Raw genomic sequence first — 26,887 nt, 5'->3', positions numbered from 1 at the left:
ATAAAATGTATGTATAAATATATGAGTGTTTTATAATACAATATATATTTAAAATATAAATGTATGCATAAATAATATAGTGTATGTGTGTATTATAATATATGCATAAATATATTTATATATGCAGAGAAAAGTTTGAAAGGTACATACATCAACATGATATGCTATAATTTCTTACTGTTGCCATTTTAAGTATTCTTAATGTTTTGTTCCTTTTTAGCTTGTTTGTATTTACAGTTTTTTCTATAATTATATTTTAGTATACTTAAAATATTTAACAGTGGTATTCAGAAGGTAACATCTGGATGCATTTATGATTAATTAGTTAAGAGAAAAAAGACAGTGAATAGTATCATCAGCTGAAATACAGAAGAAACAGTAGATTTCCCTGAGAATTTAAAATAAGTTAACTTTGGGGCATTTTGCATTTGAAGTGCCTCCAGGTTGAAATGTCCCTTGAATAGGTAAAGTCTGTAGGATCAGGAGAGATCCTGGAAATAGAAGAAGGAGATAATGGATTTATTCTGTTGAAGTTGTCAATTTGAATGAATTTGTTTTTTGAGAGCATATAGAAAAAAAACTATAGACACCCTTTTGAGAAAAACACGCATATATTCGCAGGGTTTTATTGGTAGCCTCATAGACACTTCTCCAAAGAAATCTGTCTTGATAAAATTATCTGGACACAACGAACCCAGCTTAAAATTTTTCATTAAATTTCATTTGTTTAATTTTATGCTTAGGGAAACTGAGGCCCACATAAATTAATTGCTTGAGGTTAGTTTCGTTAATTCAGACCCTAAAGCCTATGTCTTCTCATTCCCCGTCAAATATTACATTACCAAAGAATTATGTTTTGCCTTGAGTGAATAGGTTTTTTTAAATCTTAAAATACAACATAGCACTGGAAACATCACGATACTTACGGAAACCACTGAAAAGTAGCTTTAAAATTTCCTATTTTCATTGCTGTTACCAAACATTTCCCAACCAGAACCAGAAGGAAAATTGCAATAATCACATTTTTTGGCAGGAAGCATGTCTACATTTTCTCAAAAGAATTTCTGTTGTTGTTGTTATTGTTGTTTTCAGTTCTCTGAATTAATTTGCATTCATAGCCTTGCCTTGATAGCCCTTGAGATTTCTGTTCCCAATCCATAGAACTCATAACAGCATATGCTTCTACCTAGTACCATTCAGTGTTTGTTTCTGTTTTAATCTTGAGGGGACCACTTTTGGCCGATTGTATCTATTTATCTGTCTGACTTACCCTAAATCTTCTCAAATGAATTGGTTTTAAAGTTTTATCTGATGGGGAACAAAAAGAGAACTTCTGAAAGCAGCGTGAAAGCTGAATAGAATGAAAGACCTTGCCTACTGTAGGTTCAGACTTCTGTTTTTTAAAGTAATTCATGTATTTTAGTCCTTTACACAGACTAGTTAATGTAGAAAAACCAAATCATACTTACATGTGACATCACTTTTTTATGTACCAGAGTGAGCAACGAGAAATATTCATCCCTTAAAACTGATAAAGATTGTGTTACCCTAACAATTGACAAGTAGTTGTTTATTTTCTGGATTCATTTAACTGCGGGAAGCTTTTATTATAATTTTCTGTTCTTGCATCTGGTGTGTGTGCTGATGTTCAATGAAAGGATGCTGAGTTGAACTTTTCCTTTGCTTTCTGTGTTACTGTCTCAGGAGCAGGCTTCCTGGGTGTGCCAGTGTGATGACAACATGGTTCAGAGACTAGAAACAGATTTCAAGATGACTCTTCAGCAGCAGAGCACCCTGGAGCAGTGGGCTGCGTGGCTTGACAATGTGATGATGCAAGCACTGAAACCCTATGAAGGAAGACCCAGTTTTCCTAAAGCCGCCAGGCAATTTCTGCTAAAATGGTCTTTCTACAGGTATCATCTAGGTTTTTCCTAGACTTGCTTCTTCAGATTCTGCAAATATATGTGTGTATTTGTGTGTATATGCTTCTGTGACAAAAGAAAAGAAAGGAGTAAAGACTTTAGTTTGTGGAAACTCCCTGTTACAACTACCTTCAACCCAAGTCAGTGATTACAACATCATGGAAATGTACCAGGAAACTTACAGAAATAAACTTTCTGCTAGGAAAAGAAATCTCTTGCTCAAAGCCCTAGATGTCCTCAGATGGGAACATCCGAGATTTCAGTCTAGATAATGTATTCAGCAATAATCAGAAAAGGGCTACTGTACTCCCTCTTGCAACATACATTATTTAGGCTTCTTTCTTGAGGCCTAACACTAGTCTCCTTTAGTTCTCTGTTTAGTGATGTTCAGAATGTGGTCCCTATACCAGTAGCATCACTATCAATTGGAAACATGTTAGAAATGCAAATTCCTAGCACCTCCTCCAAATCTACCTGTATCAGAACCTGTAGAAATAAGGCCCAGCAATTTATGTCTTAAAAAGTACTTCAGTTGATTCTGATGCATACCCAGCACTATCTACCTTCTTACTTTTATCAGTTATAACTGTTTTCAAACCTGGCTGCACATCAGAATTAATGTATAAAAAAGAAACAAATCCTAAGTTCCTCCCAAGACCTACTAAATCAAAATCTTGGTGGGTAAGAGATAGTGATTAGTGGCTGAGCACGGTGACTCATGCCTGTAATTCCAGCACTTTGAGAGGCCGAGGTGGTTGGATCAGAAGCTCAGGAGATGGAGACCATCCTGACTAATACAGTGAAACCCCGTCTCCACTAAAAATACAAAAAATTAGCTGGGTGTGGGGGCAGGAGCCTATAGTCCCAGCTACTTGGGAGGCTGAGGCAGGAGAATGGCGTGAACCCAGGAGGCAGAGCTTGCAGTGAGCCGAGATCGCGCCACTGCACTCCAGCTAGGCGACAGAGTGAGACTCCATCTCAAAAAAAAAAAAAAGATAGTGATTAGGAATGAGGATAATCAGGATTTTTTTTCACAAAGCTCTCCTGGTGATTCTAATGATTGCCAGTAATCTAGTAGACAGTAACATAGCTTATTAATAATATAAATCAGTTTTTGACTAAAATAGTATGGATAGAAGTGTGTACTTTTGTAGACATAGAAGCACCCAGAAGAAAAGGGCTTTCTGATTACATGACATATATCAAATGATGGGATGAGCTGTTGACCATAACTCCGCCACAAAAATTAAAAACAGCATTTATGAGGCGGTTCCAAGATGGCCGAATAGGAACAGCTCCAGCCTCCAGCTCCCAGCGTGAGCGACACAGAAGACGGGTGATTTCTGCATTTCCAACTGAGGTACCGGGTTCATCTCACTGGGGCATGTCGGACAGCGGGTGCAGGACAGTAGGTGCAGCCCAACGAGTGACAGCCGAAGCAGGACGAGGCATCACCTCACCCAGGAAGTGCGAGGGGTCAGAGAATTCCCTTTCCTCGCCAAGGGAAACCGTGATACACAACACCTGGAAAATTGGGTCACTCCCACCCTAGTACTGCACTTTACCAAGAGTCTTAGCAAACGGCACACCAGGAGATTATATCCCACGCCTGGCTCAGAGGGTCCCACGCCTATGGAGCCTCCCTCATTGCTAGCACAGCAGTCTGAGATCGAACTGCAAGGCGGCAGGGAGGCTGGGGGAGGGGCGCCCACTGTTGCTGAATCTTAAGTAGGTAGACAAAGCAGCCAGGAAGCTCGAACTGGGTGGAGCCTACTACAGCTCAAGGAGGCCTGCCTGCCTCTATAGACTCCACCTCTGGGGACAGGGCATAGCCAAACAAAAGGCAGCAGAAACCTCTGCAGATGTAAATGTCCCTGTCTGACAGCTTTGAAGAGAGTAGTGGTTCTCCCAGCACAGAGTTTGAGGTCTGAGAACTGACAGACTACCTGCTCAAGTGAGTTCCTGATCCCCAAGTAACCTAACTGGGAGACATCCCCCACTAGGGGCAGACTGACATCTCACACCTCACACGGCCGAGTACACCTCTTAGATGAAGCTTCCAGAGGAACGATCAGACAGCAACATTTGCTGTTTAGCAGTATTCACTCTTCTTCAGCCTCTGCTGCTGATACCCAGGCAAACAGGGTTTGCAGTGGACCTCGAGCAAACTCCAACAGACCTAGCACTGAGGGTCCTTACTGTTAGAAGGAAAACTAACAAACAGAAAGGACATCCACACCAAAACCCCATCTGTATGTCACCATCATCAAAGACCAAAGGTAGATAAAAACCACAAAGATGGGGAAAAAGCAGTGCAGAAAAGCTGAAAATTCTAAAAATCAGAGCACCTCTCCCCTCCAAAGGAACGCAGCTCTTCGCCAGCAATGGAACAAAGCTGGACGGAGAATGACTTTGACAAATTGAGAGAAGAAGGCTTCAGACAATCAAACTTCTCTGAGCTAAAGGAGGAAGTACAAACCCAGCACAAAGAAGCTAAAAACCTTGAAAAAAGATTTGATGAATGGGTAACTAGAATAACCAATGTAGAGAAGTCCTTAAACAACCTGATAGAGATGAAAACCATGACACAAGAACTACGTGACAAATTGCACAAGCTTCAGTAACTGACTCAATCAACTGGATGAAAGGGTATCAGTGATTGAAGATCAAATGCATGAAATGAAGTGAGAAGCGAAGTTTAGAGAAAAAAAGAGTAAAAAGAAATGAACAAAGCCTCCAAGAAATATGGCACTATGTGAAAAGACCAAATCTACATCTGATTGGTGCACCTGAAAGTGATGGGGAGAATGAAACCAAGTGGGAAAACACTCTGTGGGATATTATCCAGCAGAACTTCCCCAACCTAGCAAGGCAGGCCAATGTTCAAATTCAGGAAATACAGAGAACTCCACAAAGATACTCCTCGAGAAGAGCAACTCCAAGACACATAATTGTCAGATTCACCAAAGTTGAAATGAAGGAAGAAATGTTAAGGGCAGCCAGAGAGAAGGGTCAGGTTACCCACAAAGGGAAGCCCGTCAGACTAACAGTGGATCTCTTGGCAGAAACTCTACAAGCCAGAAGAGAGTGGGGGCCAATATTCAACATTCTTAAAGAAAAAAATTTTCAACCCAGAATTTCATATCCAGCCAAACTAAGTTTCATAAGTGAAGAAGAAACAAAATCCTCTACAGACAAGCAAATGCTGAGAGATTTGTCACCACCAGGCCTGCCCGACAAGAGCTCCTGAAGGAAGCACTAAACATGGAAAGGAACAACCAGTACCAGCCACTGCAAAAACATGCCAAAATGTAAAGACCATCGATGCTAGGAAGAAACTGCATCAGCTAATGAGCAAAATAACTAGCTAACATCATAATGACACGATCAAGTTCACACATGATAATATTAACCTTAAATGTAAATGGGCTAAATGCTCCAATTAAAAAAAACAGACTGGCAAATTGGATAAAGAGTCAAGACCCATCAGTTTGCTATATTCAGGAGACCCATCTCACGTGCAGAGACACATGTAGGCTCAAAATAAAGAGATGGAAGATCTACCAAGCAAATGGAAAACAAAAACAAAGGCAGGGGTTGCAATCCTAGTCTCTGATAAAACAGACTTTAAACCAACAAAGATCAAAAGAGACAAAGAAGGCCATTACATAATGGTAAAGGGATCAATTCAACAAGAAGAGCTAACTATCCTAAATATATATGCACCCAACACAGGAGCACCCAGATTCATAAAGCAAGTCCTTAGAGACTTACAAAGAGACTTAGACTCCCATACAATAATAATGGGAGACTTCAACACCCCACTGTCAACATTAGACTGATCAATGAGACAGAAGGTTAACAAGCATATCCAGGAATTGAACTCAGCTCTGCACCAAGCGGACCTAATAGACATCTACAGAATTCTCCACCCCAAATCAACAGAATGTACATTTTTCTCAGCACCACATCACACTTATTCCAAAACTGACCACATAGGTGGAAGTAAAGCACTCCTCCGCAAATGTAAAACAACAGAAATTGTAACAAACTATCTCTCAGACTGCAGTGCAATCAAACTAAAACTCAGGATTAAGAAAATCAAAACCACCCAACCACATGGAAACTGAACAGCCTGCTCCTGAATGACTACTGGGTACATAACGAAATGAAGGCAGAAATAAAGATGTTCTTTGAAACCATTGAGAACAAAGATACAACATACCAGAATCTCTGGGACACATTTAAAGCAGTATGTAGAGGAAAATTTATAGCACTAAATGCCCACAAGAGAAAGCAGGAAAGATCTAAAATTGACACCCTAATGTCACAATTAAAAGAACTAGAGAAGCAAGAGCAAACACATTCAAAAGCTAGCAGAAGGCAAGAAATAGATCAGAGCATAACTGAAAGAGATAAAGACACAAAAAACCCTTCAAAAAAATCAATGAATGGAGGAACTGTTTTTTTTGAAAAGATCAACAAAATTGATAGACCGCTAGCAAGACTAATAAAGAAGAGAGAAGAATCAAATAGCTACAATAAAAAATGATAAAGGGGATATCACCACTGACCCCAGAGAAATACAGACCACCATCATAGAATACTATAAACACCTCTACACAAATAAACTAGGAAACCTAGAAGAATTGGATGAATTCCTGGACACCTACACTCTCCCAAGACTAAACCAGGAAGAAGTTGAATCCCTGAATAGAACAATAGCAGGCTCTGAAATTGAGGCAACAATTAATAGCCTACCAACCAAAAAAAGTCCAGGACCAGATGGATTCACAGCTGAATTCTACCAGAGGTACAAGGAGGAGCTGGTACCATTCCTTCTGAAACTATTCCAATCAATAGAAAAAGATGGAATCCTCCCTAACTCATTTTATGAGGCCGACATCATCCTGATACCAAAGCCTGGGAGAGTCACAACAAAAAAAGAGAGTTTTAGACCAATATCCCTGATGAACATCGATGCAAAAATCCTCAATAAAATCCTGGCAAACCAAATTCAGCAGCACATCAAAAAGCTTATATATCATGATCAAATGGGCTTCATCCCTGGGATGCAAGGCTGGTTCAATATATGCAAATCAGTAAATGTAATCCAGCATATAAACAGAACCAAAGACAAAAACTACCTGATTATCTCAATAGATACAGAAATGGCCTTTGACAAAATTCAGCAGCCCTTCATGCTAAAAACGCTCAATAAATTAGGTATTGATGGAACTTATCTCAAAATAGTAAGAGCTGTTTATGACAAACCCACAGCCAATATCACACTGTATGGGCAAAAACTGGAAGCATTCCCCTCGAAAACTGGCACAAGACAGGGATGCCCTCTTTCACCGCTCCTGTTCCACATAGTGTTGGAAGTTCTGGCCTGGGCAGTCAGGCAAGAGAAAGAAATAAAGGGTATTCAATTAGGAAAAGAGGAAGTCAGATTGTCCCTGTTTACAGATGACATGATTGTATATTTAGAAAACCCCATCGTCTCAGCCCAAAATCTCCTTAAGCTGATAAGCAACTTCAGCAAAGTCTCAGGATACAAAATCAATGTGCAGAAATCACAGGCATTCTTATACACCAATAACAGACAAACAGAGAGCCAAATCATGAATGAACTCCCATTCACAATTGCTTCAAAGAGAATAAAATACCTAGGAATCCAACTTAAAGGGATGTGGAGGACCTCTTCAAGGAGAACTACAAACCATTGCTCAATGAAATAAAAGAGGACACAAGTAAATGGAAGAACATTCCATACTCATGGATGGGAAGAATCAATATCATGAAAATGGCCATACTTCCCAAGGTAATTGATAGATTCAATGCCATCCCCATTAAGCTACCAATGACCTTCTTCACAGAATTGGAAAAAACTACTTTAAAGTTCATATAGAACCAAAAAAAGAGCCCACATTGCCAAGATAATCCTAAGCCAAAAGAACAAAGCTGGAGGTATCACACTACCTGACTTCAAACTATACTACAAGGCTACAGTAACCGAAACAGCATGGTACTCGTACCAAAACAGAGATATAGACCAATGGAACAGAACAGAGCCCTCAGAAATAATACCACACATCTACAACCATCTGATCCTTGACACACCTGACAAAAACAAGAAATGGGGAAATGATTCCCTATTTAATAAATGGTGCTGGGAAAACTGGCTAGCCATAAGTAGAAAGCTGAAACTGGATCTCTTCCTTACACCTTATACAAAAATTAATTCAAGATGGATTAGAGACATAAGTGTTAGACCTAAAACCATAAAAACCCTGGAAGGAAACCTAGGCAATACCATTCAGGACATAGGCATGGGCGAGGACTTCATGTCTGAAACACCAAAAGCAATGGCAACAAAAGCCAGAATTGACAAATGGGATCTAATTAAACTAAAGAGTTTCTGCACAACAAAAGAAACTACCATCAGAGTGAGCAGGCAACCTACAGAATGGGAGAAAATTTTTGCAAGTCTACTCATCTGACAAAGGGCTAATATCCAGAACCTACAAAGAATTCAAACAAATTTACAAGAAAAAAACAACCCCATCAAAAAGTGGGCAAAGGATATTAACAGACACGTCTCAAAAGAAGTCATTTATACAGCCAACAGACACATGAAAAAATGTTCACCATCACTAGCCATCAGAGAAATGCAAATCAAAACCACAATGAGATAACCATCTCACACCAGTTAGAATGGCGATCATTAAAAAGTTAGGAAACAACAGGTGCTGGAGAGGATGTGGAGACATAGGAACACTTTTACACTGTTGGTGGGAGTGTAAACTAGTTCAACCATTGTGGAAGACAGTGTGGCGATTCCTTGAGGATCTAGAACTAGAAATACCATTTGACCCAGCCATCCCATTACTGGGTATATACCCAAAGGATTATAAATCATGCTGCTATAAGACACATGCATATGTATGTTTATTGTGGCACTATTCACAATAGCAAAGACTTGGAACCAACCCAGATGTCCATCAATGACAGACTGGATTGAGAAAATGTGGCACATATACACCATGGAATACTATGCAGCCATAAAAAACGATGAGTTTGCGTCCTTTGTAGGGACATGGATGCAGCTGGAAACCATCATTCTTAGCAAACTATCACAAGAACAGAAAACCAAACACTGCATGTTCTCACTCACAGGTGGGAATTAAACAATGAGAACACTTGGACACAGAAAGGGGAACATCACACACCGGGGCCTGTTGTGGGATTGGGGGAGGGGAGAGAGATAGCATTAGGAGATATACCTAATGTAAATGACGAGTTAATGGGTGCAGCACACCAACATGGCACATGTATACATATGTAACAAACCTGCACGTTGTGCACATGTACCCTAGAACATAAAGTATAATTAAAAAAAAAAAAAAACCAGCATTTATGACCTTTGTAGGTCAGTGTCTTTACCATATATGTAGGATGGAAGTCTTTCGTAAGTCGGGTAAATTATATTTTTAACTCTGGCATTTGTTCTTGTGGTAAGAGTTCATTTTTTAGCTTCTTTAGATAAAGCTGGCCCCACTGATTTGGCCCTAAGATTAATATCTGCTGTAAAGTATAGGCAGTCTCTAGTGTACAGTCTCTGCAGCCAAGCACATATCAGAAAGTGGTGGCCACAGGACATACGCCTGACTGTAGCTGTGTCTACACTATGGTCATCATCTGGACATCAGTGGCGAGTCCAAAGCTAGTTGTGAGGAGGGAAAGACTATGAATAAGTAACAGAATTTAGGAACTAATAGTACTTATGAACTCAGTAAACCCAGACTATAGGATTTCCACATTGTTTTGACCACCGTTGGTTATAATGATGGAATCAGAGGTCTTTTAATTATGATGGTAGTTCCTTTGGTTTTATTGTAAGTGACTTTTTTCTTTCTCAACTGGTTTGGTCCGAATTCTTATTTCTTAAACTGAAGTAGACATATAGATCCACATCATATGTTTCATTAAGAGTTAAATTATCCTTACGTCCTGAATAGCCGTCTAGTGTCTAGCCCAGGGTCAAATGCAATGAAAGAAAGCCAGCCAGTTTTTTGCTGTTGTTTTGTTTTTGTTTTTGTTTTTGTAGTGGTACAATTCCGTACTCCTGCCTCTCATATATTTAGTACCTTTAGCCCACATAATTCAAGAAGCAAATTATTAAGGTGTTGTCTGGCTCTGTGACCCACTAGTATGCATCAGTGAAGCCAGTGCTAGATTTGGATCTGGATGTTCATGAGAAATGTGTTGATGAGAAATTATGTTTTCCCTTGATACATCAGGAAGATTTGAAATGTGTTATCACAGTGTTCTCAAGGTAGATGCAGCAACAGTTGTAGCAATGGTAGAATTAGAAAATTTGATTTGGGAACATTTTTTAAGATTTCAGATATTTTCCCAGTTGCCCAAGAGTTTGTTTTTTATTCATCAAGTTTTTTTCCCAGAAAATAACATAAATGGTATATGTGCTCCAAGAATGATTGATGAAACAGCAGTACACTGACTGGCAGTACACTTGACTGGCTGTTCCAAAACTTATATGACCAAAGTCAGAGTCCATCCTCTACATCCAAAAAAGCAAGGTGTTTTTTTTCTTCCTACTGCTTTCTTATGTTGTTAGTGTCAGACTTGCCCTTACCTCTACCTGTGGTTGTTGGTTTTTTTTTTTTTTTTCTATATTTAGTCGATGTCATTTTAGAAATACATCCCTGGAGCCTTCATCTCCACAGAGATCTGTTGCAGGTATCTTGAAAGGAGAGAAAATTACTTACTTGCATTTCTTGTTCTCTGCAGATATACAATCCCAGTAGATCATCACTTGCCTGGCCTCTGTCCTCCCTGAGTTGAGGATAATTGGCTTGTTATTATTAGACACTATTATGGTTATTATTTTCGTTTCAAAAAGACTTGAAGGCATACAGTTCAGGGCCCCAGAAGGAAAGGCACATTCAGACAGATGCATACCTCCTGCTGGTAGGCAAAGTCAATAGCTTAGAAACTTGAGCCTTTAATATCTGAACTGTTTTTTACTGAGACATAAGAACATATTGAGTAGTGAAAATTACATTCACAAACTATCAGAGAAGCAGAATTAGAATATTTTTTAATGTTTTTGGCATTGCAGATGCCAAAAATGTGTAAATTTGTAAATGCCATTATAAATTTGGCAGTCACATACGGAGGCCCTTCATGTTCTGAAATCAGATGCTTAATCTCTTAATTTCTAAAATTTTTGTATGTATTTACATACATAGAAATATAGAAATAAACTTGCAGAGAATCATGATAGCAGTTGATACAGCGCTACAAACAGTCTGCTCTGAATGGGGGCTCTCTCCTTGGCTAAACTGGCTTTCAGTGACTAATGGTGGTTCCCTGGGAGGCAGAAAAAAAAAAAAATCACTTCCTTTCTTGGGCAGAATTGGAGAAGTTATGTGGGCCATTTCTCAGCTTGTGTGTTTTGTGGATAACAGAAGAGAGCATTCTTCAGGGCCACCCTGAAGGTCATTCAGATATCCCAAATTTAAAGAATGGAATGTATAGCTTTGATATTGTGGCTTGAAAGTAGGCACAGGGTGCCTAGTTTGCCTACAACTGGACAATATATGAATCTTCCAAAAAGTAATACTCTTTTCTGAATCAACTGTAAGCACTTTTCAAAGAGTGAGTTCACATAAGGATCACAGGTGTGATGTTCTCACCCAAAGGGTGTGATACATCTTCAAACACTCAGAAGAGGCAGGTTGGCTATCACATGTTAGGGTATATGTTTCAATTTCCACATGATGAATTATAAAGATAAATATACAAAGGTATTTCTTGTCCATTATAAAATAATTAACGTTTACAACTCTGATCTTAAAAAGAGTTGAATTCATGGTAACTTAGCAACAATTCAGTGGAGTCAATTTTACAACATATCTTACAGAAGTCTGAATCGGACAATAGGATTCCAATTAAACTGTTAATTGTGTCATTTAATACTTGGCATGTAGAGCGGAAGCCTGACACAGAGAGAATAAAGTAGATACAGCGTTAATGATACAATTCAGCTGATTCTTTTCTAAACATATGACAATAATTTCGTGACATACATATCAGTATTTTTTAAATAACTAGGTATTATAATTGAGGATCAATACATTTTTTTAAAAAAACTTCCAACAGAATTTAGTATTACATGTGCATTTTATGCTGAAATAAGGTGATTGCCTAACCATCTAAAAGTTTCCAGAACACTCAGAATGAAATCCAAAGGCCTTATCGTGGCCTACTAGACCTACTACACAGTCCAGCCTCTAGAGTCGTACAGACCCTATCATGTATTCTTCTCTTCGCTCACTGCCTTCCTACCACATTAGCCTCCTGGCTGCTCTTTGAACACAGCAAACAGTTCTGTCTCAAGCTCTTTCATTTGCTGTCCTTTTTGCCAGGAAAATTCTTCACCTGTGTTCATTTCCTCACTTCAATCCAGTTTCTGCTCAGATATCACCTCCTCAGAAAGAATTTTCTAGATACTCCAACTTAAAATGCCTGCCCTCATCACTCTCCAGTCTCTGGCCCTGATTTATAGGATCTCTTACCCTCTAACTTTATATTTTTTATCTACTTGTATATTTACTGACTGTCTCGCCTAATAGAATGTGAACTTTTTTGAAACCAAATTTTGTCTGTCTTGTCTGAACCAAGACCCTGCTACAGAGTAGGAACACAATAAATATCTGCTGAACAAATAAATATGAATTTTCTTGGAAAAGTTGAATTTGCATTTCTAAAATGATATCAGAAAACTACTTGTTATGAACATTCTCCTTAGTTGTTCACATGATTTCAGGGTTATTGTGTTTTAACAGAAGGCCAAGGTGGGCAGATCACCTGAGGTCGGGAGTTTGACACCAGCCTGACCAACATAGAGAAACCCTGTCTCTACTAAAAATACAAAATTAGCCAGTCGTGGTGGCGCATGTTTGTAATCCCAGCTACTCGGGAGGCTGAGGCAGGAGAATCGCTTGAACCCAGGAGGCGGAGGTTGCGGTGAGCCGAGATCATGCCATTGCACTCCAGCCTGGGCAACAAGAGCGAGACTCCATCTCAAAAACAAAAAAAGAGAAAGAGAAATACAAAGGCCTAAAATTCAAACTTAGAAATGTATAAAGAAAGACTCATTCTCTATCTGTGATATTCATTCCTGAAAAGATTTATTAACATTCACCTGACTCAGTATTGTTTTTCTATATTATTATATAATGAATGACATCTTTTAAAATAAATATTTTTATTATGCAGTTAATATATGCTCACATTAGAAAATGTGGTAAATACAGGCCAGGCATGGGGGCTTGCACCTGTAATCCCAGCTATTTGGGAGGCTGAAGTAGGAGGATCTGTTGAGTCCAGGAATTCGAGACCAACCTGGGCCACACAGTGAGACCCCATCTTTAACAAAATAGAATAATAAGCTGGGCATGGTAGCAAGTGCCTATGGGAGGTGAGGAGCATAAGATCACTGGAACCCAGGAGTTCAATGCTGTGGTGAATCACTATAATGGCATCACTGCACCCCAGCCTGGACAATACAGCAAGACCCCCATCTCTAAAAATAAAAAAAGTTAATTAATTTTTTAAAAAGATAATCTAGGAAATACAAAAACTTCTACCCAGAAATTGCCACTGGTTAAATGTTTTCTTTTTGGGTTAAATAAAATTGGGATCCAGTTGTTTCCCGTAAACTATTTAACTATATTTTTCTCTTAACATTTTTTATTTGCAATTATATCTTAAGCATTTCTTGCCATTAAATATCTTCAGAAACATAATGTTTAATGTCCTCATACTATTTCATTATGTTTATGTGTTATTTAGACATTCCCTTATTCTTGAACATTAAGATGGGTTTTGGTGTTTTGATACAGTTTTTTAAAATGCTGTCATGATTATCTTCATATACAATCATACATATATCTTTGGATAAGTTCAAGTAAAAGGATATAAACATTTAAAGTAATTAATACTACTTTAATGAAATGTGTGATCTCAATGCTAATAAAGTATTAGATATTCCAGTTTACTTGGGGGTAGGAATGTTTTGACGTATGGAGTGTTTTTATGTAAATGAGCTCATATATCTTGCTTCAACTTAACCATTATATTATAAACATCTTTCCATGTTACTACTTATATGTCTACTTCATTTTTAACTACTTATATGCATAAAATTTTATATCTAAATGAGCCATAACTTGTTTAATCAGCATCCTACTAGATTATCTTTTTAACGATATTTATTTTCTCCTAGTTTCTCACTAGTACAAATATTGTGCTGCAGTTGTAACTATCTTTGGTTATTTGTGTAAATTTCTAGAATTCGATTTCTGGGTCAAGGTTTTGACATTTTAAATTTTGGCAAATACTGCCAAATTTCCCTTTACAAAAGTTTTATGAATTTATTCATAAAGACAGTAAAGGAGAGTTTTTCCAAACCAACTATAACATTGGATCTTTTAACCTCTGACAGCTTTGTAGAGTATATAGGGTATCTTACTTTGATTTTCATTTCTTTAATTCCAAATAAAATGAGTCTTTTTTTTATGTTTATTAGCCATTTGTCTTATACTTTAAATTTTTAAAATTTGAAAATTTTAAATAGTTGCTACCTTTCTTCAGCAAGACAAATGCAATTAGGAGCAAATATTCTGTTCATGCTTTACTTTAAAAATCATTTATTTTAAGTCTTTGTTAGTATGGGTAAAAATGTTTTATAACATTTTATTTTTGTTTTTGTGTTGTTTTTGCTTTTTTTTAGTAAGTGATTCACTGCTTTAAAAATTTTCTTCCATAGGAATAGAAACATTTATTTTCACACAGCTCTTATATTATGATCTTATAAATTATTTTTACAAATTGGTAATATGTCACTGAATTTTAGGAAAGTCATGGATAGAGTTATATATAGAATTTTGTCATATATTTTGGCATGCAAATGAAAGTATTCATTTATTTTTAATAATTATTTATAGAGTTGTAAACTTAAGGAATTCATTAAGGTAATCAATTATAAGATATTATTCGTTAGACCTACTATTTATGATAATGAATATATTATTAACACTAATGTAGGTAACAGTATAGTTACATGGGTAGTTTTCTTAAGATTTCACGTACATTATTTCATTTGACTCTTAGGCTAACCTTTGAACCTTACAAAAAATTATGTGATCACAATTGAAATCACACAGTGGTAACCTGGGTCTGTGTAACTTCAAACCCACACTTATTCTTCTTATTATAATTTAGTAAATAGATCTACAGAATTGAGAGGTCCTCTGCCATCATCATATAATAATTGCTATTCTTGCTACCATAAATAAATGAGAATGAGAAGGTCAGCTTCTCCTTTTCTGTGTATTATAATCACAATCACTTATATTTGAATAGCATTCTAGTTATAAGTTGATTTCACATCCTTTAACTTACTTTATCCTTGAAATAAGCATGTAAGTTAGATAAGACTAAAGGCAGTGTTTTGTTTTCATGCAAGAGGAAAAACATCTCGGGAAAATAAATGATCTTTTTAAGGTCAACAGTCAGTGAAGAGACAGAATCAGAATTCAAGGCTTCTGTGTTTCAGATGGACAATGATGATTTGTCACTTGCCAAGTTGAATGCATACAGTTTGATGTATTAGTAGCCTCTCTTTAAACAAGGTTAAAAAATGAAACAGAAAACAAAAGTACAGTCTTTGTTTTTCCATTGCCTAATGTGTTATAATTCTTTACTGTAAAACAAGGCATAGGTGAGATTTTACCTCTTTTTCCTGGGAATTCAATGGTGGTTTTAGTGTTCATATGCCAAAAATCTTTAGAAAAAGGCCAATAAATGAAAGTGGTAAGAAACACACACATACACACATACACATACTCACACACACACATCACTCTGATTCTAAATTTTGACTATTTTAAGGTTTGAAGTGTGTGAACAAGCTTAATGATTGGCATGTTGAAGCCAAGATTTTATTTTGGACTCATTTCCATTTTAAATATAATAGAGTTTATTATTAGTATTTTATTAATAATATTGCTTATATTTTCATATTATATACATTAAATGCATTTTCAAAAATAATGGATTTCTTAATTGATTCTCTTGTGCATATTTATAATGTAAATATGCCATAATTTAAGTGGAAATCATTAAGAAACTGGAAGCACTTAATACGTTTGCCTTCCAAGAAAACTTGCTGGAATCCTTGTACATACTTGCCTGTAGTCTATATTGCCACATCTGGGAATATTGCTTAGTATATTTTGTAAGCTTTGTCTGGCAGAAATACATGTTTTTCCTAAAGCATACCCCAGAGGTCATTATCACTGAGAGGGGCAGACTGCCAACCTTCATCAATAAGATTTTTACTTCAAGTTGCTTTTTCTTAGGGTAGTGATGCGTGCTCAATCTTTCAGAAATATTTTTTGTTCAATTCTGATTTATTTGTGAGTTTGGTAGAAGCAACAGACTTGCCTATGATAGTAAAGTGACTTTTTCCACTAAGACTATCTATCTCTAGTAAGGATCAAGTCTCAGTGAGGATTATCTCTTTATCATTCTATTTAAATGAGTTGAGACAACTGCTTTCAATAATGAAGTGATTTCATGGCAGGTTTTATACTATACCAACCATATAGACTCCCAGCTTGACTTTTTTTAAGAGGAAAAATAGGTAGAATGCTAATTTTTGTCATTAATATTAGCTGCATATATGTCTTTTCTCTTGGAACAGCTCAATGGTTATTCGGGACTTAACCTTACGCAGTGCTGCTAGCTTTGGCTCCTTCCACCTGATCCGTCTACTCTACGACGAATATATGTTTTACTTAGTAGAACATCGTGTTGCTCAGGCAACAGGAGAGACTCCCATAGCAGTCATGGGCGAGGTAAGAGAGGCTGAAAGAGCTGTGACCCATTGGGTTATTAAAAATAAATCAGAATTATACTTCAGTGTAAATGTATTAATTATTGATTAAAACCATGGTTCCTAACCAAGTCAGCGTCAGACCCAGGAGGGGCTGTGGAGTTATTGCAAGAGGTCCTTAAATTCCTCTGTTCTTATGTGCTTAATCAAAAGATTCTAAAATTGTAGATTATATCGTGAAAGTTCATGGAATGTCTCTCTATATTATACAGGTGCCTATGTAAAAGAAAAACTTGAGAACCACTGGAATATGAAAAATACTTTGAGTGGGAAAAAGATTGATGCTCCTGATAAAGCAAAGGGCTAGGAATACAATGGAAAAGGTTAAATATGTATTTTGTAGACTCTTTTTCCCAGTCCCCAGGAACAAGTAAATGATTCTGTTTTAGAAGGATAAAAATGGTAATGATGATAACTAACATTTTTTGGACACTTAATATGTGCCAGGCACAGTTATATGTTTTTTACATGTAATAAAGCACTTAATGCAAGTCTTTGAGATAGGTTCTACTTTATTCTGTTTTACAATAAGCATCCAAGGTTTATGCAGAAAGCTAAGACACAGAAAGGTTAAATGATTACTCAGCTAAAAAATGGTAGAAATTTTTTTTCAAACACAGTCTGATTTTCAAACCCATGCTTCTAACCACTAGTGATGTGAGGGGGAAAATTCTCTTCTTCAGAATTTCTGAATAGTAATCAAAATGGCTTATCAAAAAACTAAAACTTGGAATATAAACAAGGGCTGGTTAATATAATGAGGAATAGACGCAAATGCTCAAATGGTTCAGCACTGGCTTATTTTGTTACATTGAATGCAGGAGGCAGGGGTAGTTGATACCTTGTTGAATTATACCAGATTAGAAAATGTGACAGATTTCCCAAGGCTGTAAAAAAGACATGTTCACTTTTAAGCTATGTGTATGTGTTTATATAAATAAAAAAGAGTGAAAATAGATATTATTCAATGCTTTTCCTAGTTTAATATAATAAGGCATAAATAAAAATACATTAAAATACTTCAACGACCTCCCTAATATTCTAGTATAAATAAAATGCATGTCAAACTCACCTAGAAGGTCATTTGAAATATTCATCTTTTCCACTTCTTTAAAACCCCTTGCTGTATACCAGTCTAAATGTCTTTGTATGATGTTCCCTGATGATGATTAAGCTTTAATGATGCCAAATATATGTGTGAGATTAAGCGGGAATCACTGTGGCTTTTCATCGTAAGCAGGACCTCATGTGACCAAAGCAATCTGGACTTTTCTTATATTTGACTTCCCCTCATTGCCTCTTTCTTTAGTTGTTTTGTAGATGCCTTGTTGGAAAATGCCCAGTTAGCACGTGGACTCAGTACCCTAAAATTTCTTAACTCAGGGTTCAAGACTTCAGAAATGGACCTTGTCTTTTAGTATACTTAACACATTTGCCATCTACTTCATATGCTCCAGGACTTCTTTAACAGGATAAACAGGATAATGATGGCACGGATTCTCATTAACACCATGTGGCTAATCCTGATGCATGGCCTTTGCTTTCCTTGTATCTCTAGGGAACAAAGGCAGTGGACATGAGCCAGTCACACAGTGTGAAGGCTTAGCAACCTCCTGGTATGCTTGCAGAGGCGGCACCAGAATTAAAATGGGCTACATAATCTGTAGTGCCATCTAACCATCCTAATAGGTATTCTTTTTTTTTTTTTACTACATGTAAACGATCTAAATGAACATGACAGATTTTACATGAGGCAAAGATATACACATAAAATCTAAATTAAAAAAAAAAAATACGGTCAAAGATCTAAGCATACTTCTTGATTTCTTTGCTTACTCAGTTTATAGGAAAGCCCTTTAACCTGCCTATGCTCATCCGTTATTTACCCCAAAAGGCAAATTCAGACTAATTTTATAGGTTGGTCTCCCCATACAGCATTGATGCCTCATACACCTGTTTGCTCTCATAGATCTGCTGGCCATGGTCATACTATCATATCTAAAATTTCTTGATTTGGGAAAAAGGAGAAGAAAATTCAAAAAATTAAAAAGTCTGTTTTCTCATGTTCTCCTCACATTATCCTAAGTCTACCTTCTCTTGGTCCCTTGAGTGACTTCCTTTTCCAATCACCAACTCCAGATGTGCCTGTGTACATAGTGGGAGTAATACATCAGGCCAAAATCCATTGAAATCCATAAAAATCACCATAACTCCCAGTCACAGCAAGTGGTTTGGAATAATGAGTAATAATAGCAACCACAAAGACAGTAACAATTGTCACTATTTATTGAGAGCATATCATGTATTTAACGAAATTAATAATCTTGCTCTATCTACTAATGGCTCTCTCAGTAAATGGTGCCACAATCCTCCCAGTTGATTATACCAGACACATCAGCATTCCCTTTTTTTTTTTTTTTTTGGAGACGGAGTCTTGCTCTGTCGCCCGGGCTGGGGTGCAGTGGCCGGATCTCAGCTCATCGCAAGCTCTGCCTCCCGGATTTATGCCATTCTCCTGCCTCAGCCTCCCGAGTAGCTGGGACTACAGGCGCCCGCCACCTCGCCCGGCTAGTTTTTTGTATTTTTTAGTAGAGACGGGGTTTCACCATGTTAGCCAGGATGGTCTCAATCTCCTGACCTCTGATCCGCCCGTCTCGGCCTCCCAAAGTGCTGGGATTACAGGCTTGAGCCACCGCGCCCGGCCAGCATTCCCTTTTTATGCCCTTCTATCTTGACTCCCGTCTCCAACCAATTACCAAGTTTTCTGTTTCTGAAATCCCTCAGAGTGCAGTCAGTATCGTCTTATGAAAATGCAAAGCTGACTGTGTCATCCCCCACTTGAAACCCTTCAGTGACTTTCCCTTGTGTTACGAACATGAGCTCTTGCATGATCTGGCCCTGCCCCTCTGATCAACGTCAGCCTCCCACTTCCTACTCTTTCTGTTGCAATCACAGTGGCCTTTTCTCTGTTCTCATTCACCAAGCTTTTCTCATCCTTGGACTGCTGCATAAATGGTTCTTTCTACCTAGAAGCCTCTGCCCATCTCCTCGCACCCATTCTAACTCCTACTTCATGTTGTAAAAATCAGTTTCTCAGGGAGACTCAGTTCCTCCAGAATACCTCAAATAGTTCAAGTCTTTCTGATTTGTACTTTTACTTGTCATTCTAGAAGCTCCACAATACTAATTGCACAGTTCTTTGTTTGATTTGTATAATCAAAGATGTAATAATACCTGGAAACAACAAAGGACTTTGAGTCAGAAGTGAATTCTACTTCTAACTCTGTCGTATCTACTAGTATAATCTTGGGCAAATCATGTTGACTTGTGTTGAACTCCAGACTTCTGATCTCTGAAATTGATTTATCATTTATTAACAAGTTTTTCTTGTGCAAATACTCTATGCCAAAGCTATCATGATTGGGATATAATGATGAACAAAATAGATTTTTACCCTGCCTTCGAGGAGCTTAGATTTCAAGTGGGGGATATATATTTAAATAGTCACATAATTATAGCCGCAAACTTTGTTAAGTGCTATGAAAGAAAATTAAAGGGATATAAGAACGCTTAAAGCATGGGGCCCTAAATCTAGCCTGGTAGGACCAGGGAAGGTTTTCCCAAGGAAATGATGTTTGAGGTGAGAACTAAAGGACAAAAGATGTTAACTCTGTGAAGAAGGAATCTGAAGGTAAGGGGTGAAAAACACCCCAGGCACAGGGGAATGTGCACAGGCCCTGACAGAGATGGGAGGGGGCACAGCCAAGGTGAAGTTTTCCTGGGAAACCTAACGTTCAAGCACCACAGAGACCAAATAAACACTGTCAAATGCAACTGACAAGAGGAAAATTGAATTAGGATAGAAAGTCTAAATTTCAAATGAAGCTAACACCTACATAGCAATTGTGTGCCAGGTACTGTTCTAAGTGCCATATATATGTGTTAATAACTCACCACAGACCTATAAGTGGATACTATTATTACACCTATTTTACAGATGATGAAATGAGAGGCCAGGCGCGGTGGCTCATGCCTGTAATCCCAGCACTTTGGGAGGCCAAGGCGGTGGATCACCTGAGGTCAGGAGTTCGAAACCAGCCTGACCAACATGGTGAACCCCCGTCTCTACTGAAAATACAAAACAATTAGTCCCAGCTACTCAGGAGGCTGAGACAGGAGAACTGCCTAAACCCGGAGGCGGAGGAGGTTGCAGTGGGCCGAGGTCACACCACTGAACTCCAGCCTGGGCGACAAATCAGGACTCCATCTCCAAAAAAAAAAAGAAGAAATGAGACACAGAACCAAAAAGTAACTTGCCCAAGGTCACACAACTACTAAATTGTGAAATCAGGTCCCGAAACCATGCCACCAGGCACCAAAGTCTTTGTTGTTAATCTACCATGCTTATGACCTGCTACAGATTGGAGTAGGATTGGAGTAAGAACAGTTTCAAGGGCAAACCTGCAAAATAGTCACAAACTTTGCTGGGCATTTGTTTTGCCTTTATAGGTGTTTGCTTTGGAAAAGGTGTCAGTTAAATAGTTTCATAAGCAAGGAAAAAGACTTTCCTTTTAAAGTGACTTAAGAACAATGAATGTATCTTTTCAATAATGTGAACTCAGTAAATGAGTTTTAAAATTAACATTACTTAACATTATTTCAGCAGGCAGGCAGGAAAGAACATGTTTTACATATAAACAAAATACACAAGCATACAAACCATTACTTTTGAATTCACTGTAACACTGTCATTTCAATTGTTATTGGTGTTACTGAAATAAAGACTGCTATACAATGGACTCCCCTAAACTGGAAGCAGCTTCACAGTCCCAAAAAGTTTTCCTCTAAATGTCAGTATGCTACTACATTTATACTGACTAGTAAATTATTTAAAGCATATGCAATTGTAGAGTTTATTTTTGCCTAAATGGTAAAAAGGAAACAATTTATTTATTGCTAGAATTTATATAGTTTTTAAATTTTCATTTAAATATTATAAATTTGTCCACAAGCTTTCTGGCAGTGGTGAAATTTTAAGAGTAGGAATAAAATAAACAAGTTGCATCTGTTTACACACCTGTTAAATAAACAATTTTAAAAATCATAAAACTTTCTGTACAACTCTGACCAGAAAAATTGAGCAGAAAAATTTCCTTTTATTCAAATGTTATGGCTGTATAGAATCTTTCTGCTTTATTTCTTTAAAACATACATAGTATATTAATATATTCACTAAATCTGTACAATTTTTATTGCTTCATAAAATTATTTTGTTACAAATCTTTTAATAATCTATTAAATATATCTAAATTCTTTTAATCATAATTTATACTTAATATTATATCTAAGCTACCTCTTTAGCCATTTTCAAATAAAGAGGAACCAGTAGAGTCTTTAAGTATTTAATTGTGAATATCAATGTAGAAAAGATAATATTTCAGTAATATTTTTTGAGAAAAATTTAACCTGTAACAATTTAACATCAAAAGGAAAATGTCTTGGATTCATCAAAATTGATGTACTTGGTTAATTTTTTTTGGAAGGAAAAAAAATCTTCAACCTAAAAACTGAAGAAGTGCAGTAATAATTGAACATGTAAGCTTTTGGGATAAAAGCTCAGTGAAAGAATTCCATTTGGTGGAAGTAGAATTACAGTCACAGTAAACAAGTATTGGTGCTTAAAGTAAAATCAAACCAAAGAAAAACAAAGTTTAGCGAGCATTGTGCTAGTGTGACTAGGGAATACACTTTAAATGTGCCTGTTGAACAATAGACTTGTTATAACAAAGTATTTTAAAAGGAAAGAACATTATCACAAGTCGAGATAGTTTGCAGGAAAAAAAATAGAATCTTGGAACAGTAGTAGCTTAGAAAATGTAAGGAATGCTTGTCAAAAGTTATGTTGTTGATTGTTATTTATAGTAAAGCTTATTATTTACTATATTAGTATTTTTCTAATTGAGGGCAGGCCTTGTGCCAATCACTATGCTAGGTGTCTTACATTCTTATTTAATATTGACCAAAACCTTGGAAAAGATGTCTTAGTATCCCTATTTCACCAGTGAGGAAAACAGAAATTGAAGGTTGTCCCAAACCAAAACTAGCAAGTTTTGAAAGTAGGACTGCCTCACTTCAAATAGTCAAATGGGATGGGCTTAATCTATATTTCAGTTTTTCACCATATAAATTACATAGTTTCAGAATAGGGACTATGTGCAACTCCCCAAAATACATAAACACATAGACACACATGTTCTCTCTGACAATCACAAGCCAGGTGCCTAGCTTATAAGTTTTTATTATTTTGTTTCAGAGTTTTTTTTTCCTCTGCCTTACAGGATGCCTCTTAATACTCTTGCCATCTTTTCCCCTTGCACTTTTTGTTAGTAGGTGTTTAGAATATGAAAACTAAATGGATATTAGTCTAAGCAAATTGCATTTGGAAAAGTAAATCTGCCAGAAAATAACAAATTACACCCTTCAGCTCCTCTACAGCCATCCTGAGATCAGACCTAAATCAAACATTTTTTTAAACAATTCATAGTTTGGTTTTAGTTGTAAATCTGCTCATCTACATTAGCACAATTTCTGACAACTTGAAAATAAATTATAAAAGTGACCCCAAAGTTCCAGAGAATTGGCACCTTGTCCCATTTTTCTTCCTTTTTCCTAGTTTGTCATTCTGTTCGTTTCTCTTCTTGCATTTGAGAAAAGAATCTGTTGACTCAGCAGCCCAGGGCTACGGTTCTTTCCCTCTGGGATCCCTGCTCATTAGCTTCCTATGCATGGCTTTCTTCCCTGCTGACTCTGGGCTATAACCTCTCCTCTCATCCTCTTCAGGGAATGGAGAAAATTTTGCTTATAACCGTGATCTAAACAATCACACAATAGGTACCCAAAAACTACTCACTCAAGGAAGGAGGTACAAAGGAGTGAGAGAAGGACAGACTGCCAATTGATAGGACGTCTTCTTGGATTTCATAATTGATGCCCTAGATTTCTTTACTCTGGGGCCGGGGGGGAACTCCTAGACCAAAAAGTGTACCTTCTCCTCAGAAAGTGCCTGTCAATATTATTTCAGAGAAATACGATGAAGTTGGACTTTCATAGGTGCTTATGAGAGCACTTTTCCTAAAGAACTTAGAAGTGGGAAAAGAAACCAAAATAGAAGTTGAAGACTTTTAAAAATATTTCAAGGACTAAAATGGTCACTGTAGACATCAGGAGAGAAATCTCATCAGCACACAGTCCTCTTCAGCGAAGTCCACCACTAAGTTACTCGTTTAGTAAAGAGTTTCTCAGGTAGCACTGCAGCTATTTGGGCAGACCCAACCAGAGAAAAAGATTCTCTGGCCTAGAGTAAGCATGACGGTGCCACCTACTGGCCACTTTGCCACACTCTGTCATCCTGTGACACTTTGCCACACTCTGTCATCAAGTGGCTCTGGCTTTGAGATTGTCTTTATGGTGGTTTTGCTCTCAACTACAGGTGAAGATGGTGGTTGCTGGCCCCCCCGATAAATAAATAGCTCTTATTTGGGATAGGTAAATTTCTAAACTCACAGGAATTGTTTTCTGCCTTTCTTTACACCATCCTTGTGTGAAATATACTGCCATAAAATGTCATAAAAATTAGAGATTTTCTGCAAGAATATGGGCCTTATGTGATGATAATACAAGCACTTCAAACGTGATTGATGCTTGTTGTGATGGTTTTCTTAGTACAAAGGGAACATGTTTCTACATTGCCACTCTGATTGTCTCTCCAGTTAATGATTTCCAGAAAAGAGAAGTGGTATAATCAAATTTAAGATATAGTCCTCTGATAGAATAAATTAATGCTATGCTTTCCTATTAAATAATATAGGTGTTTTCAAGGGGAGCCAGTATTAAATTAGGAGCAAGGTTCATTCTATTTCCCCAATGGCTTTACTTGCATAAAGGATGTGCTGCCTGGCCCAGCCCTGCAATTTGCAGGGCCCAGGATACCATATGTCTAAATATTTTAAAAGTTATGAATCAGACTATAAATAAAATCTGTTCTATCCACCTACCTTGACAAATATGTCTTGATAACAACTTGGAAGGCTGAGTTTGGATTTGAAATTCTGTCTCCCCTGAGTTCCATACCAGAAAATAGTGACATATACATAGCCAGCCCCTGTCCCCAGCCTCTGGCCCCTAGACTGCTTCATCACTCCCCATCTTATATTATGAACAGCTTTGTGCTCAGATTTGTGGACACCTCAGCCCAGTCCTCAAGTTTTGTCTATGTTTTGCAAACAGCTGACCCTTTTCGGCTGTCTCTTCATGCCTCTGAATGGTAGAGTTGGAGAAGAGACCTGCTGGGACCTGGAAGGGATCTCAGAGCCATGGGGCAGGGAATTCTAGGGTCTCAGATAACAAGAGGTGATCTGAGAGGAGGGAGGAAAGCACAGGCTCCAAGAAGTCACATCCAGTTGGCTCTGTGGACTCCTTACACTGTAAGAAAGGGAATGGCAATGGAAAAGACAAAACAGAGTTCTCCATGGTGTGGGTCTTGGGCCAAAGGCCCCTCCCACTTCGGCCTTAATGGTGGTGTTAAATGCTCCTGTTTTTGAAATCACTTTTCTCTTCCAAGGCAACTGAGGCTGATATTGTAATCTGAACACTTCACCGCCTGCACACTCACTCGTGTGTCTTAGGCATTTAAAAACATTTAGGTACACCTGTTGCGGTGTACCCAAGGCAGGCAGAAAAGCCTGAACAGTTAGAATCATGCTGCCCTGTGTACAGAGTGACCAGTAGCACACATTGCCAGGATAGCTGTCTAGCCCACAAGAGCAAGACCAACGGCAGCTACCAGCAGGATTTGCCCACATGTGGAGCAAACTGCCAGAGATCTTGGCCTTCTTAGCAGGTTTCAATAAAAACTATTTAAAGTTACATAGAAAAGTGCACATACACATACATAGAAAAGTAACCAAGGAACACAAAGTTTTACCAAATGGAATGTTAGTAATCCTTTCAAATATTATGAAACCAGAAATTAAAGTCAGCAACCTTTTCCTTGGTTGTAAAACCATGTATCAATGCTAAATGCAAAATGCTTTGATTTATTTGGTTCTTGTTTGGGAGACATTTAAAGAAAATAATAATGCTCTGGACTCCTTATATTGAAATTTCAAGATGTTTCTTTTCACCATCAAAAACATCCAGAATAGCTGCCATTACCTACCTTTTTTGAATCACTTTTACTATCTCTTTTTTTTTTTCTTTGAGATGGAGTTTCTTTCTTGTTGCCCAGGCTGGAGTGCAATGGCGATCTCAGCTCACCACGATGCAACCTCTGCCTCCCAGGTTCAAGCAATTCTCCTGCCTCAGCCTCCCGAGTAGCTGGAATTATAGGCATGCGCAACCATGCCTGGCTAATTTTGTATTTGTATTTTTAGTAGAGACGGGGTTTCTCCATGTTGGTCAGGCTGGTGTCAAACTCCTGACCTCAGGTGATCCACCCACCTGGGCCTGATCACTTTTATTAACTAAGGTTAATAAAAAGATTACAGAGCTATATATTATTTGTAAAATTCAGAATGTTACAAAGTTCAAGCTAAGTATGGAATGGTGAAAAGATAAGCCTTGAGTCAGGAAGTTCCAAATCTGCTTGTGAACAATCTTCCTGATTCTGTAAAAAGAGCTTTTAAGGGCTTTATTTCTTCACTGACTTCTTTGAAGAACAGAGAGAAACACTTGGTTAGGCAAAGGTTTACATGCTGATACTCATCTAAGTTCATCAGCTATTTCCAGTTGTGTAATCACCCCCCATTGCACCAAACACATGCACACACAAGCACTTCATCCATTCTCAGGCCAGCCCTTCTCATGGTATTTGCTGGCTTGAATCATAAATGGCTTGATCAGTACATAAACTGACTTCCGGCTCCCACCCTAGATTGAGTTTACAGTGTCACCCTGAAGTCAAAGCCCACAGTACCCT

The 26,887-nt window shown here is 37.6% G+C and overlaps 1 protein-coding gene across 10 annotated transcripts in view; it reads left to right on the top strand.

The window, feature by feature from the left end:
* The window catches only part of RFX3 (regulatory factor X3), a 325,429-nt gene that overhangs the window by 278,543 nt on the left and 19,999 nt on the right, over positions 1–26,887 (top strand). For all 10 annotated transcript variants that reach the window (XM_010389306.2, XM_030919590.1, XM_010389299.2 and 7 more), the window contains 2 exons: positions 1,705–1,913; positions 16,720–16,873. In XM_010389306.2, coding sequence (XP_010387608.1) covers positions 1,705–1,913; positions 16,720–16,873 — 363 coding nt within the window. The remainder of the gene's footprint in view (positions 1–1,704; positions 1,914–16,719; positions 16,874–26,887) is intronic.

The sequence above is a fragment of the Rhinopithecus roxellana genome, chromosome 16, assembly GCF_007565055.1.
Source record: "Rhinopithecus roxellana isolate Shanxi Qingling chromosome 16, ASM756505v1, whole genome shotgun sequence".
Lineage (NCBI taxonomy): Eukaryota > Metazoa > Chordata > Mammalia > Primates > Cercopithecidae > Rhinopithecus > Rhinopithecus roxellana.
Note: the sequence above shows the minus strand (reverse complement) of the source record. Positions and strands in the feature narration are given on the sequence as shown.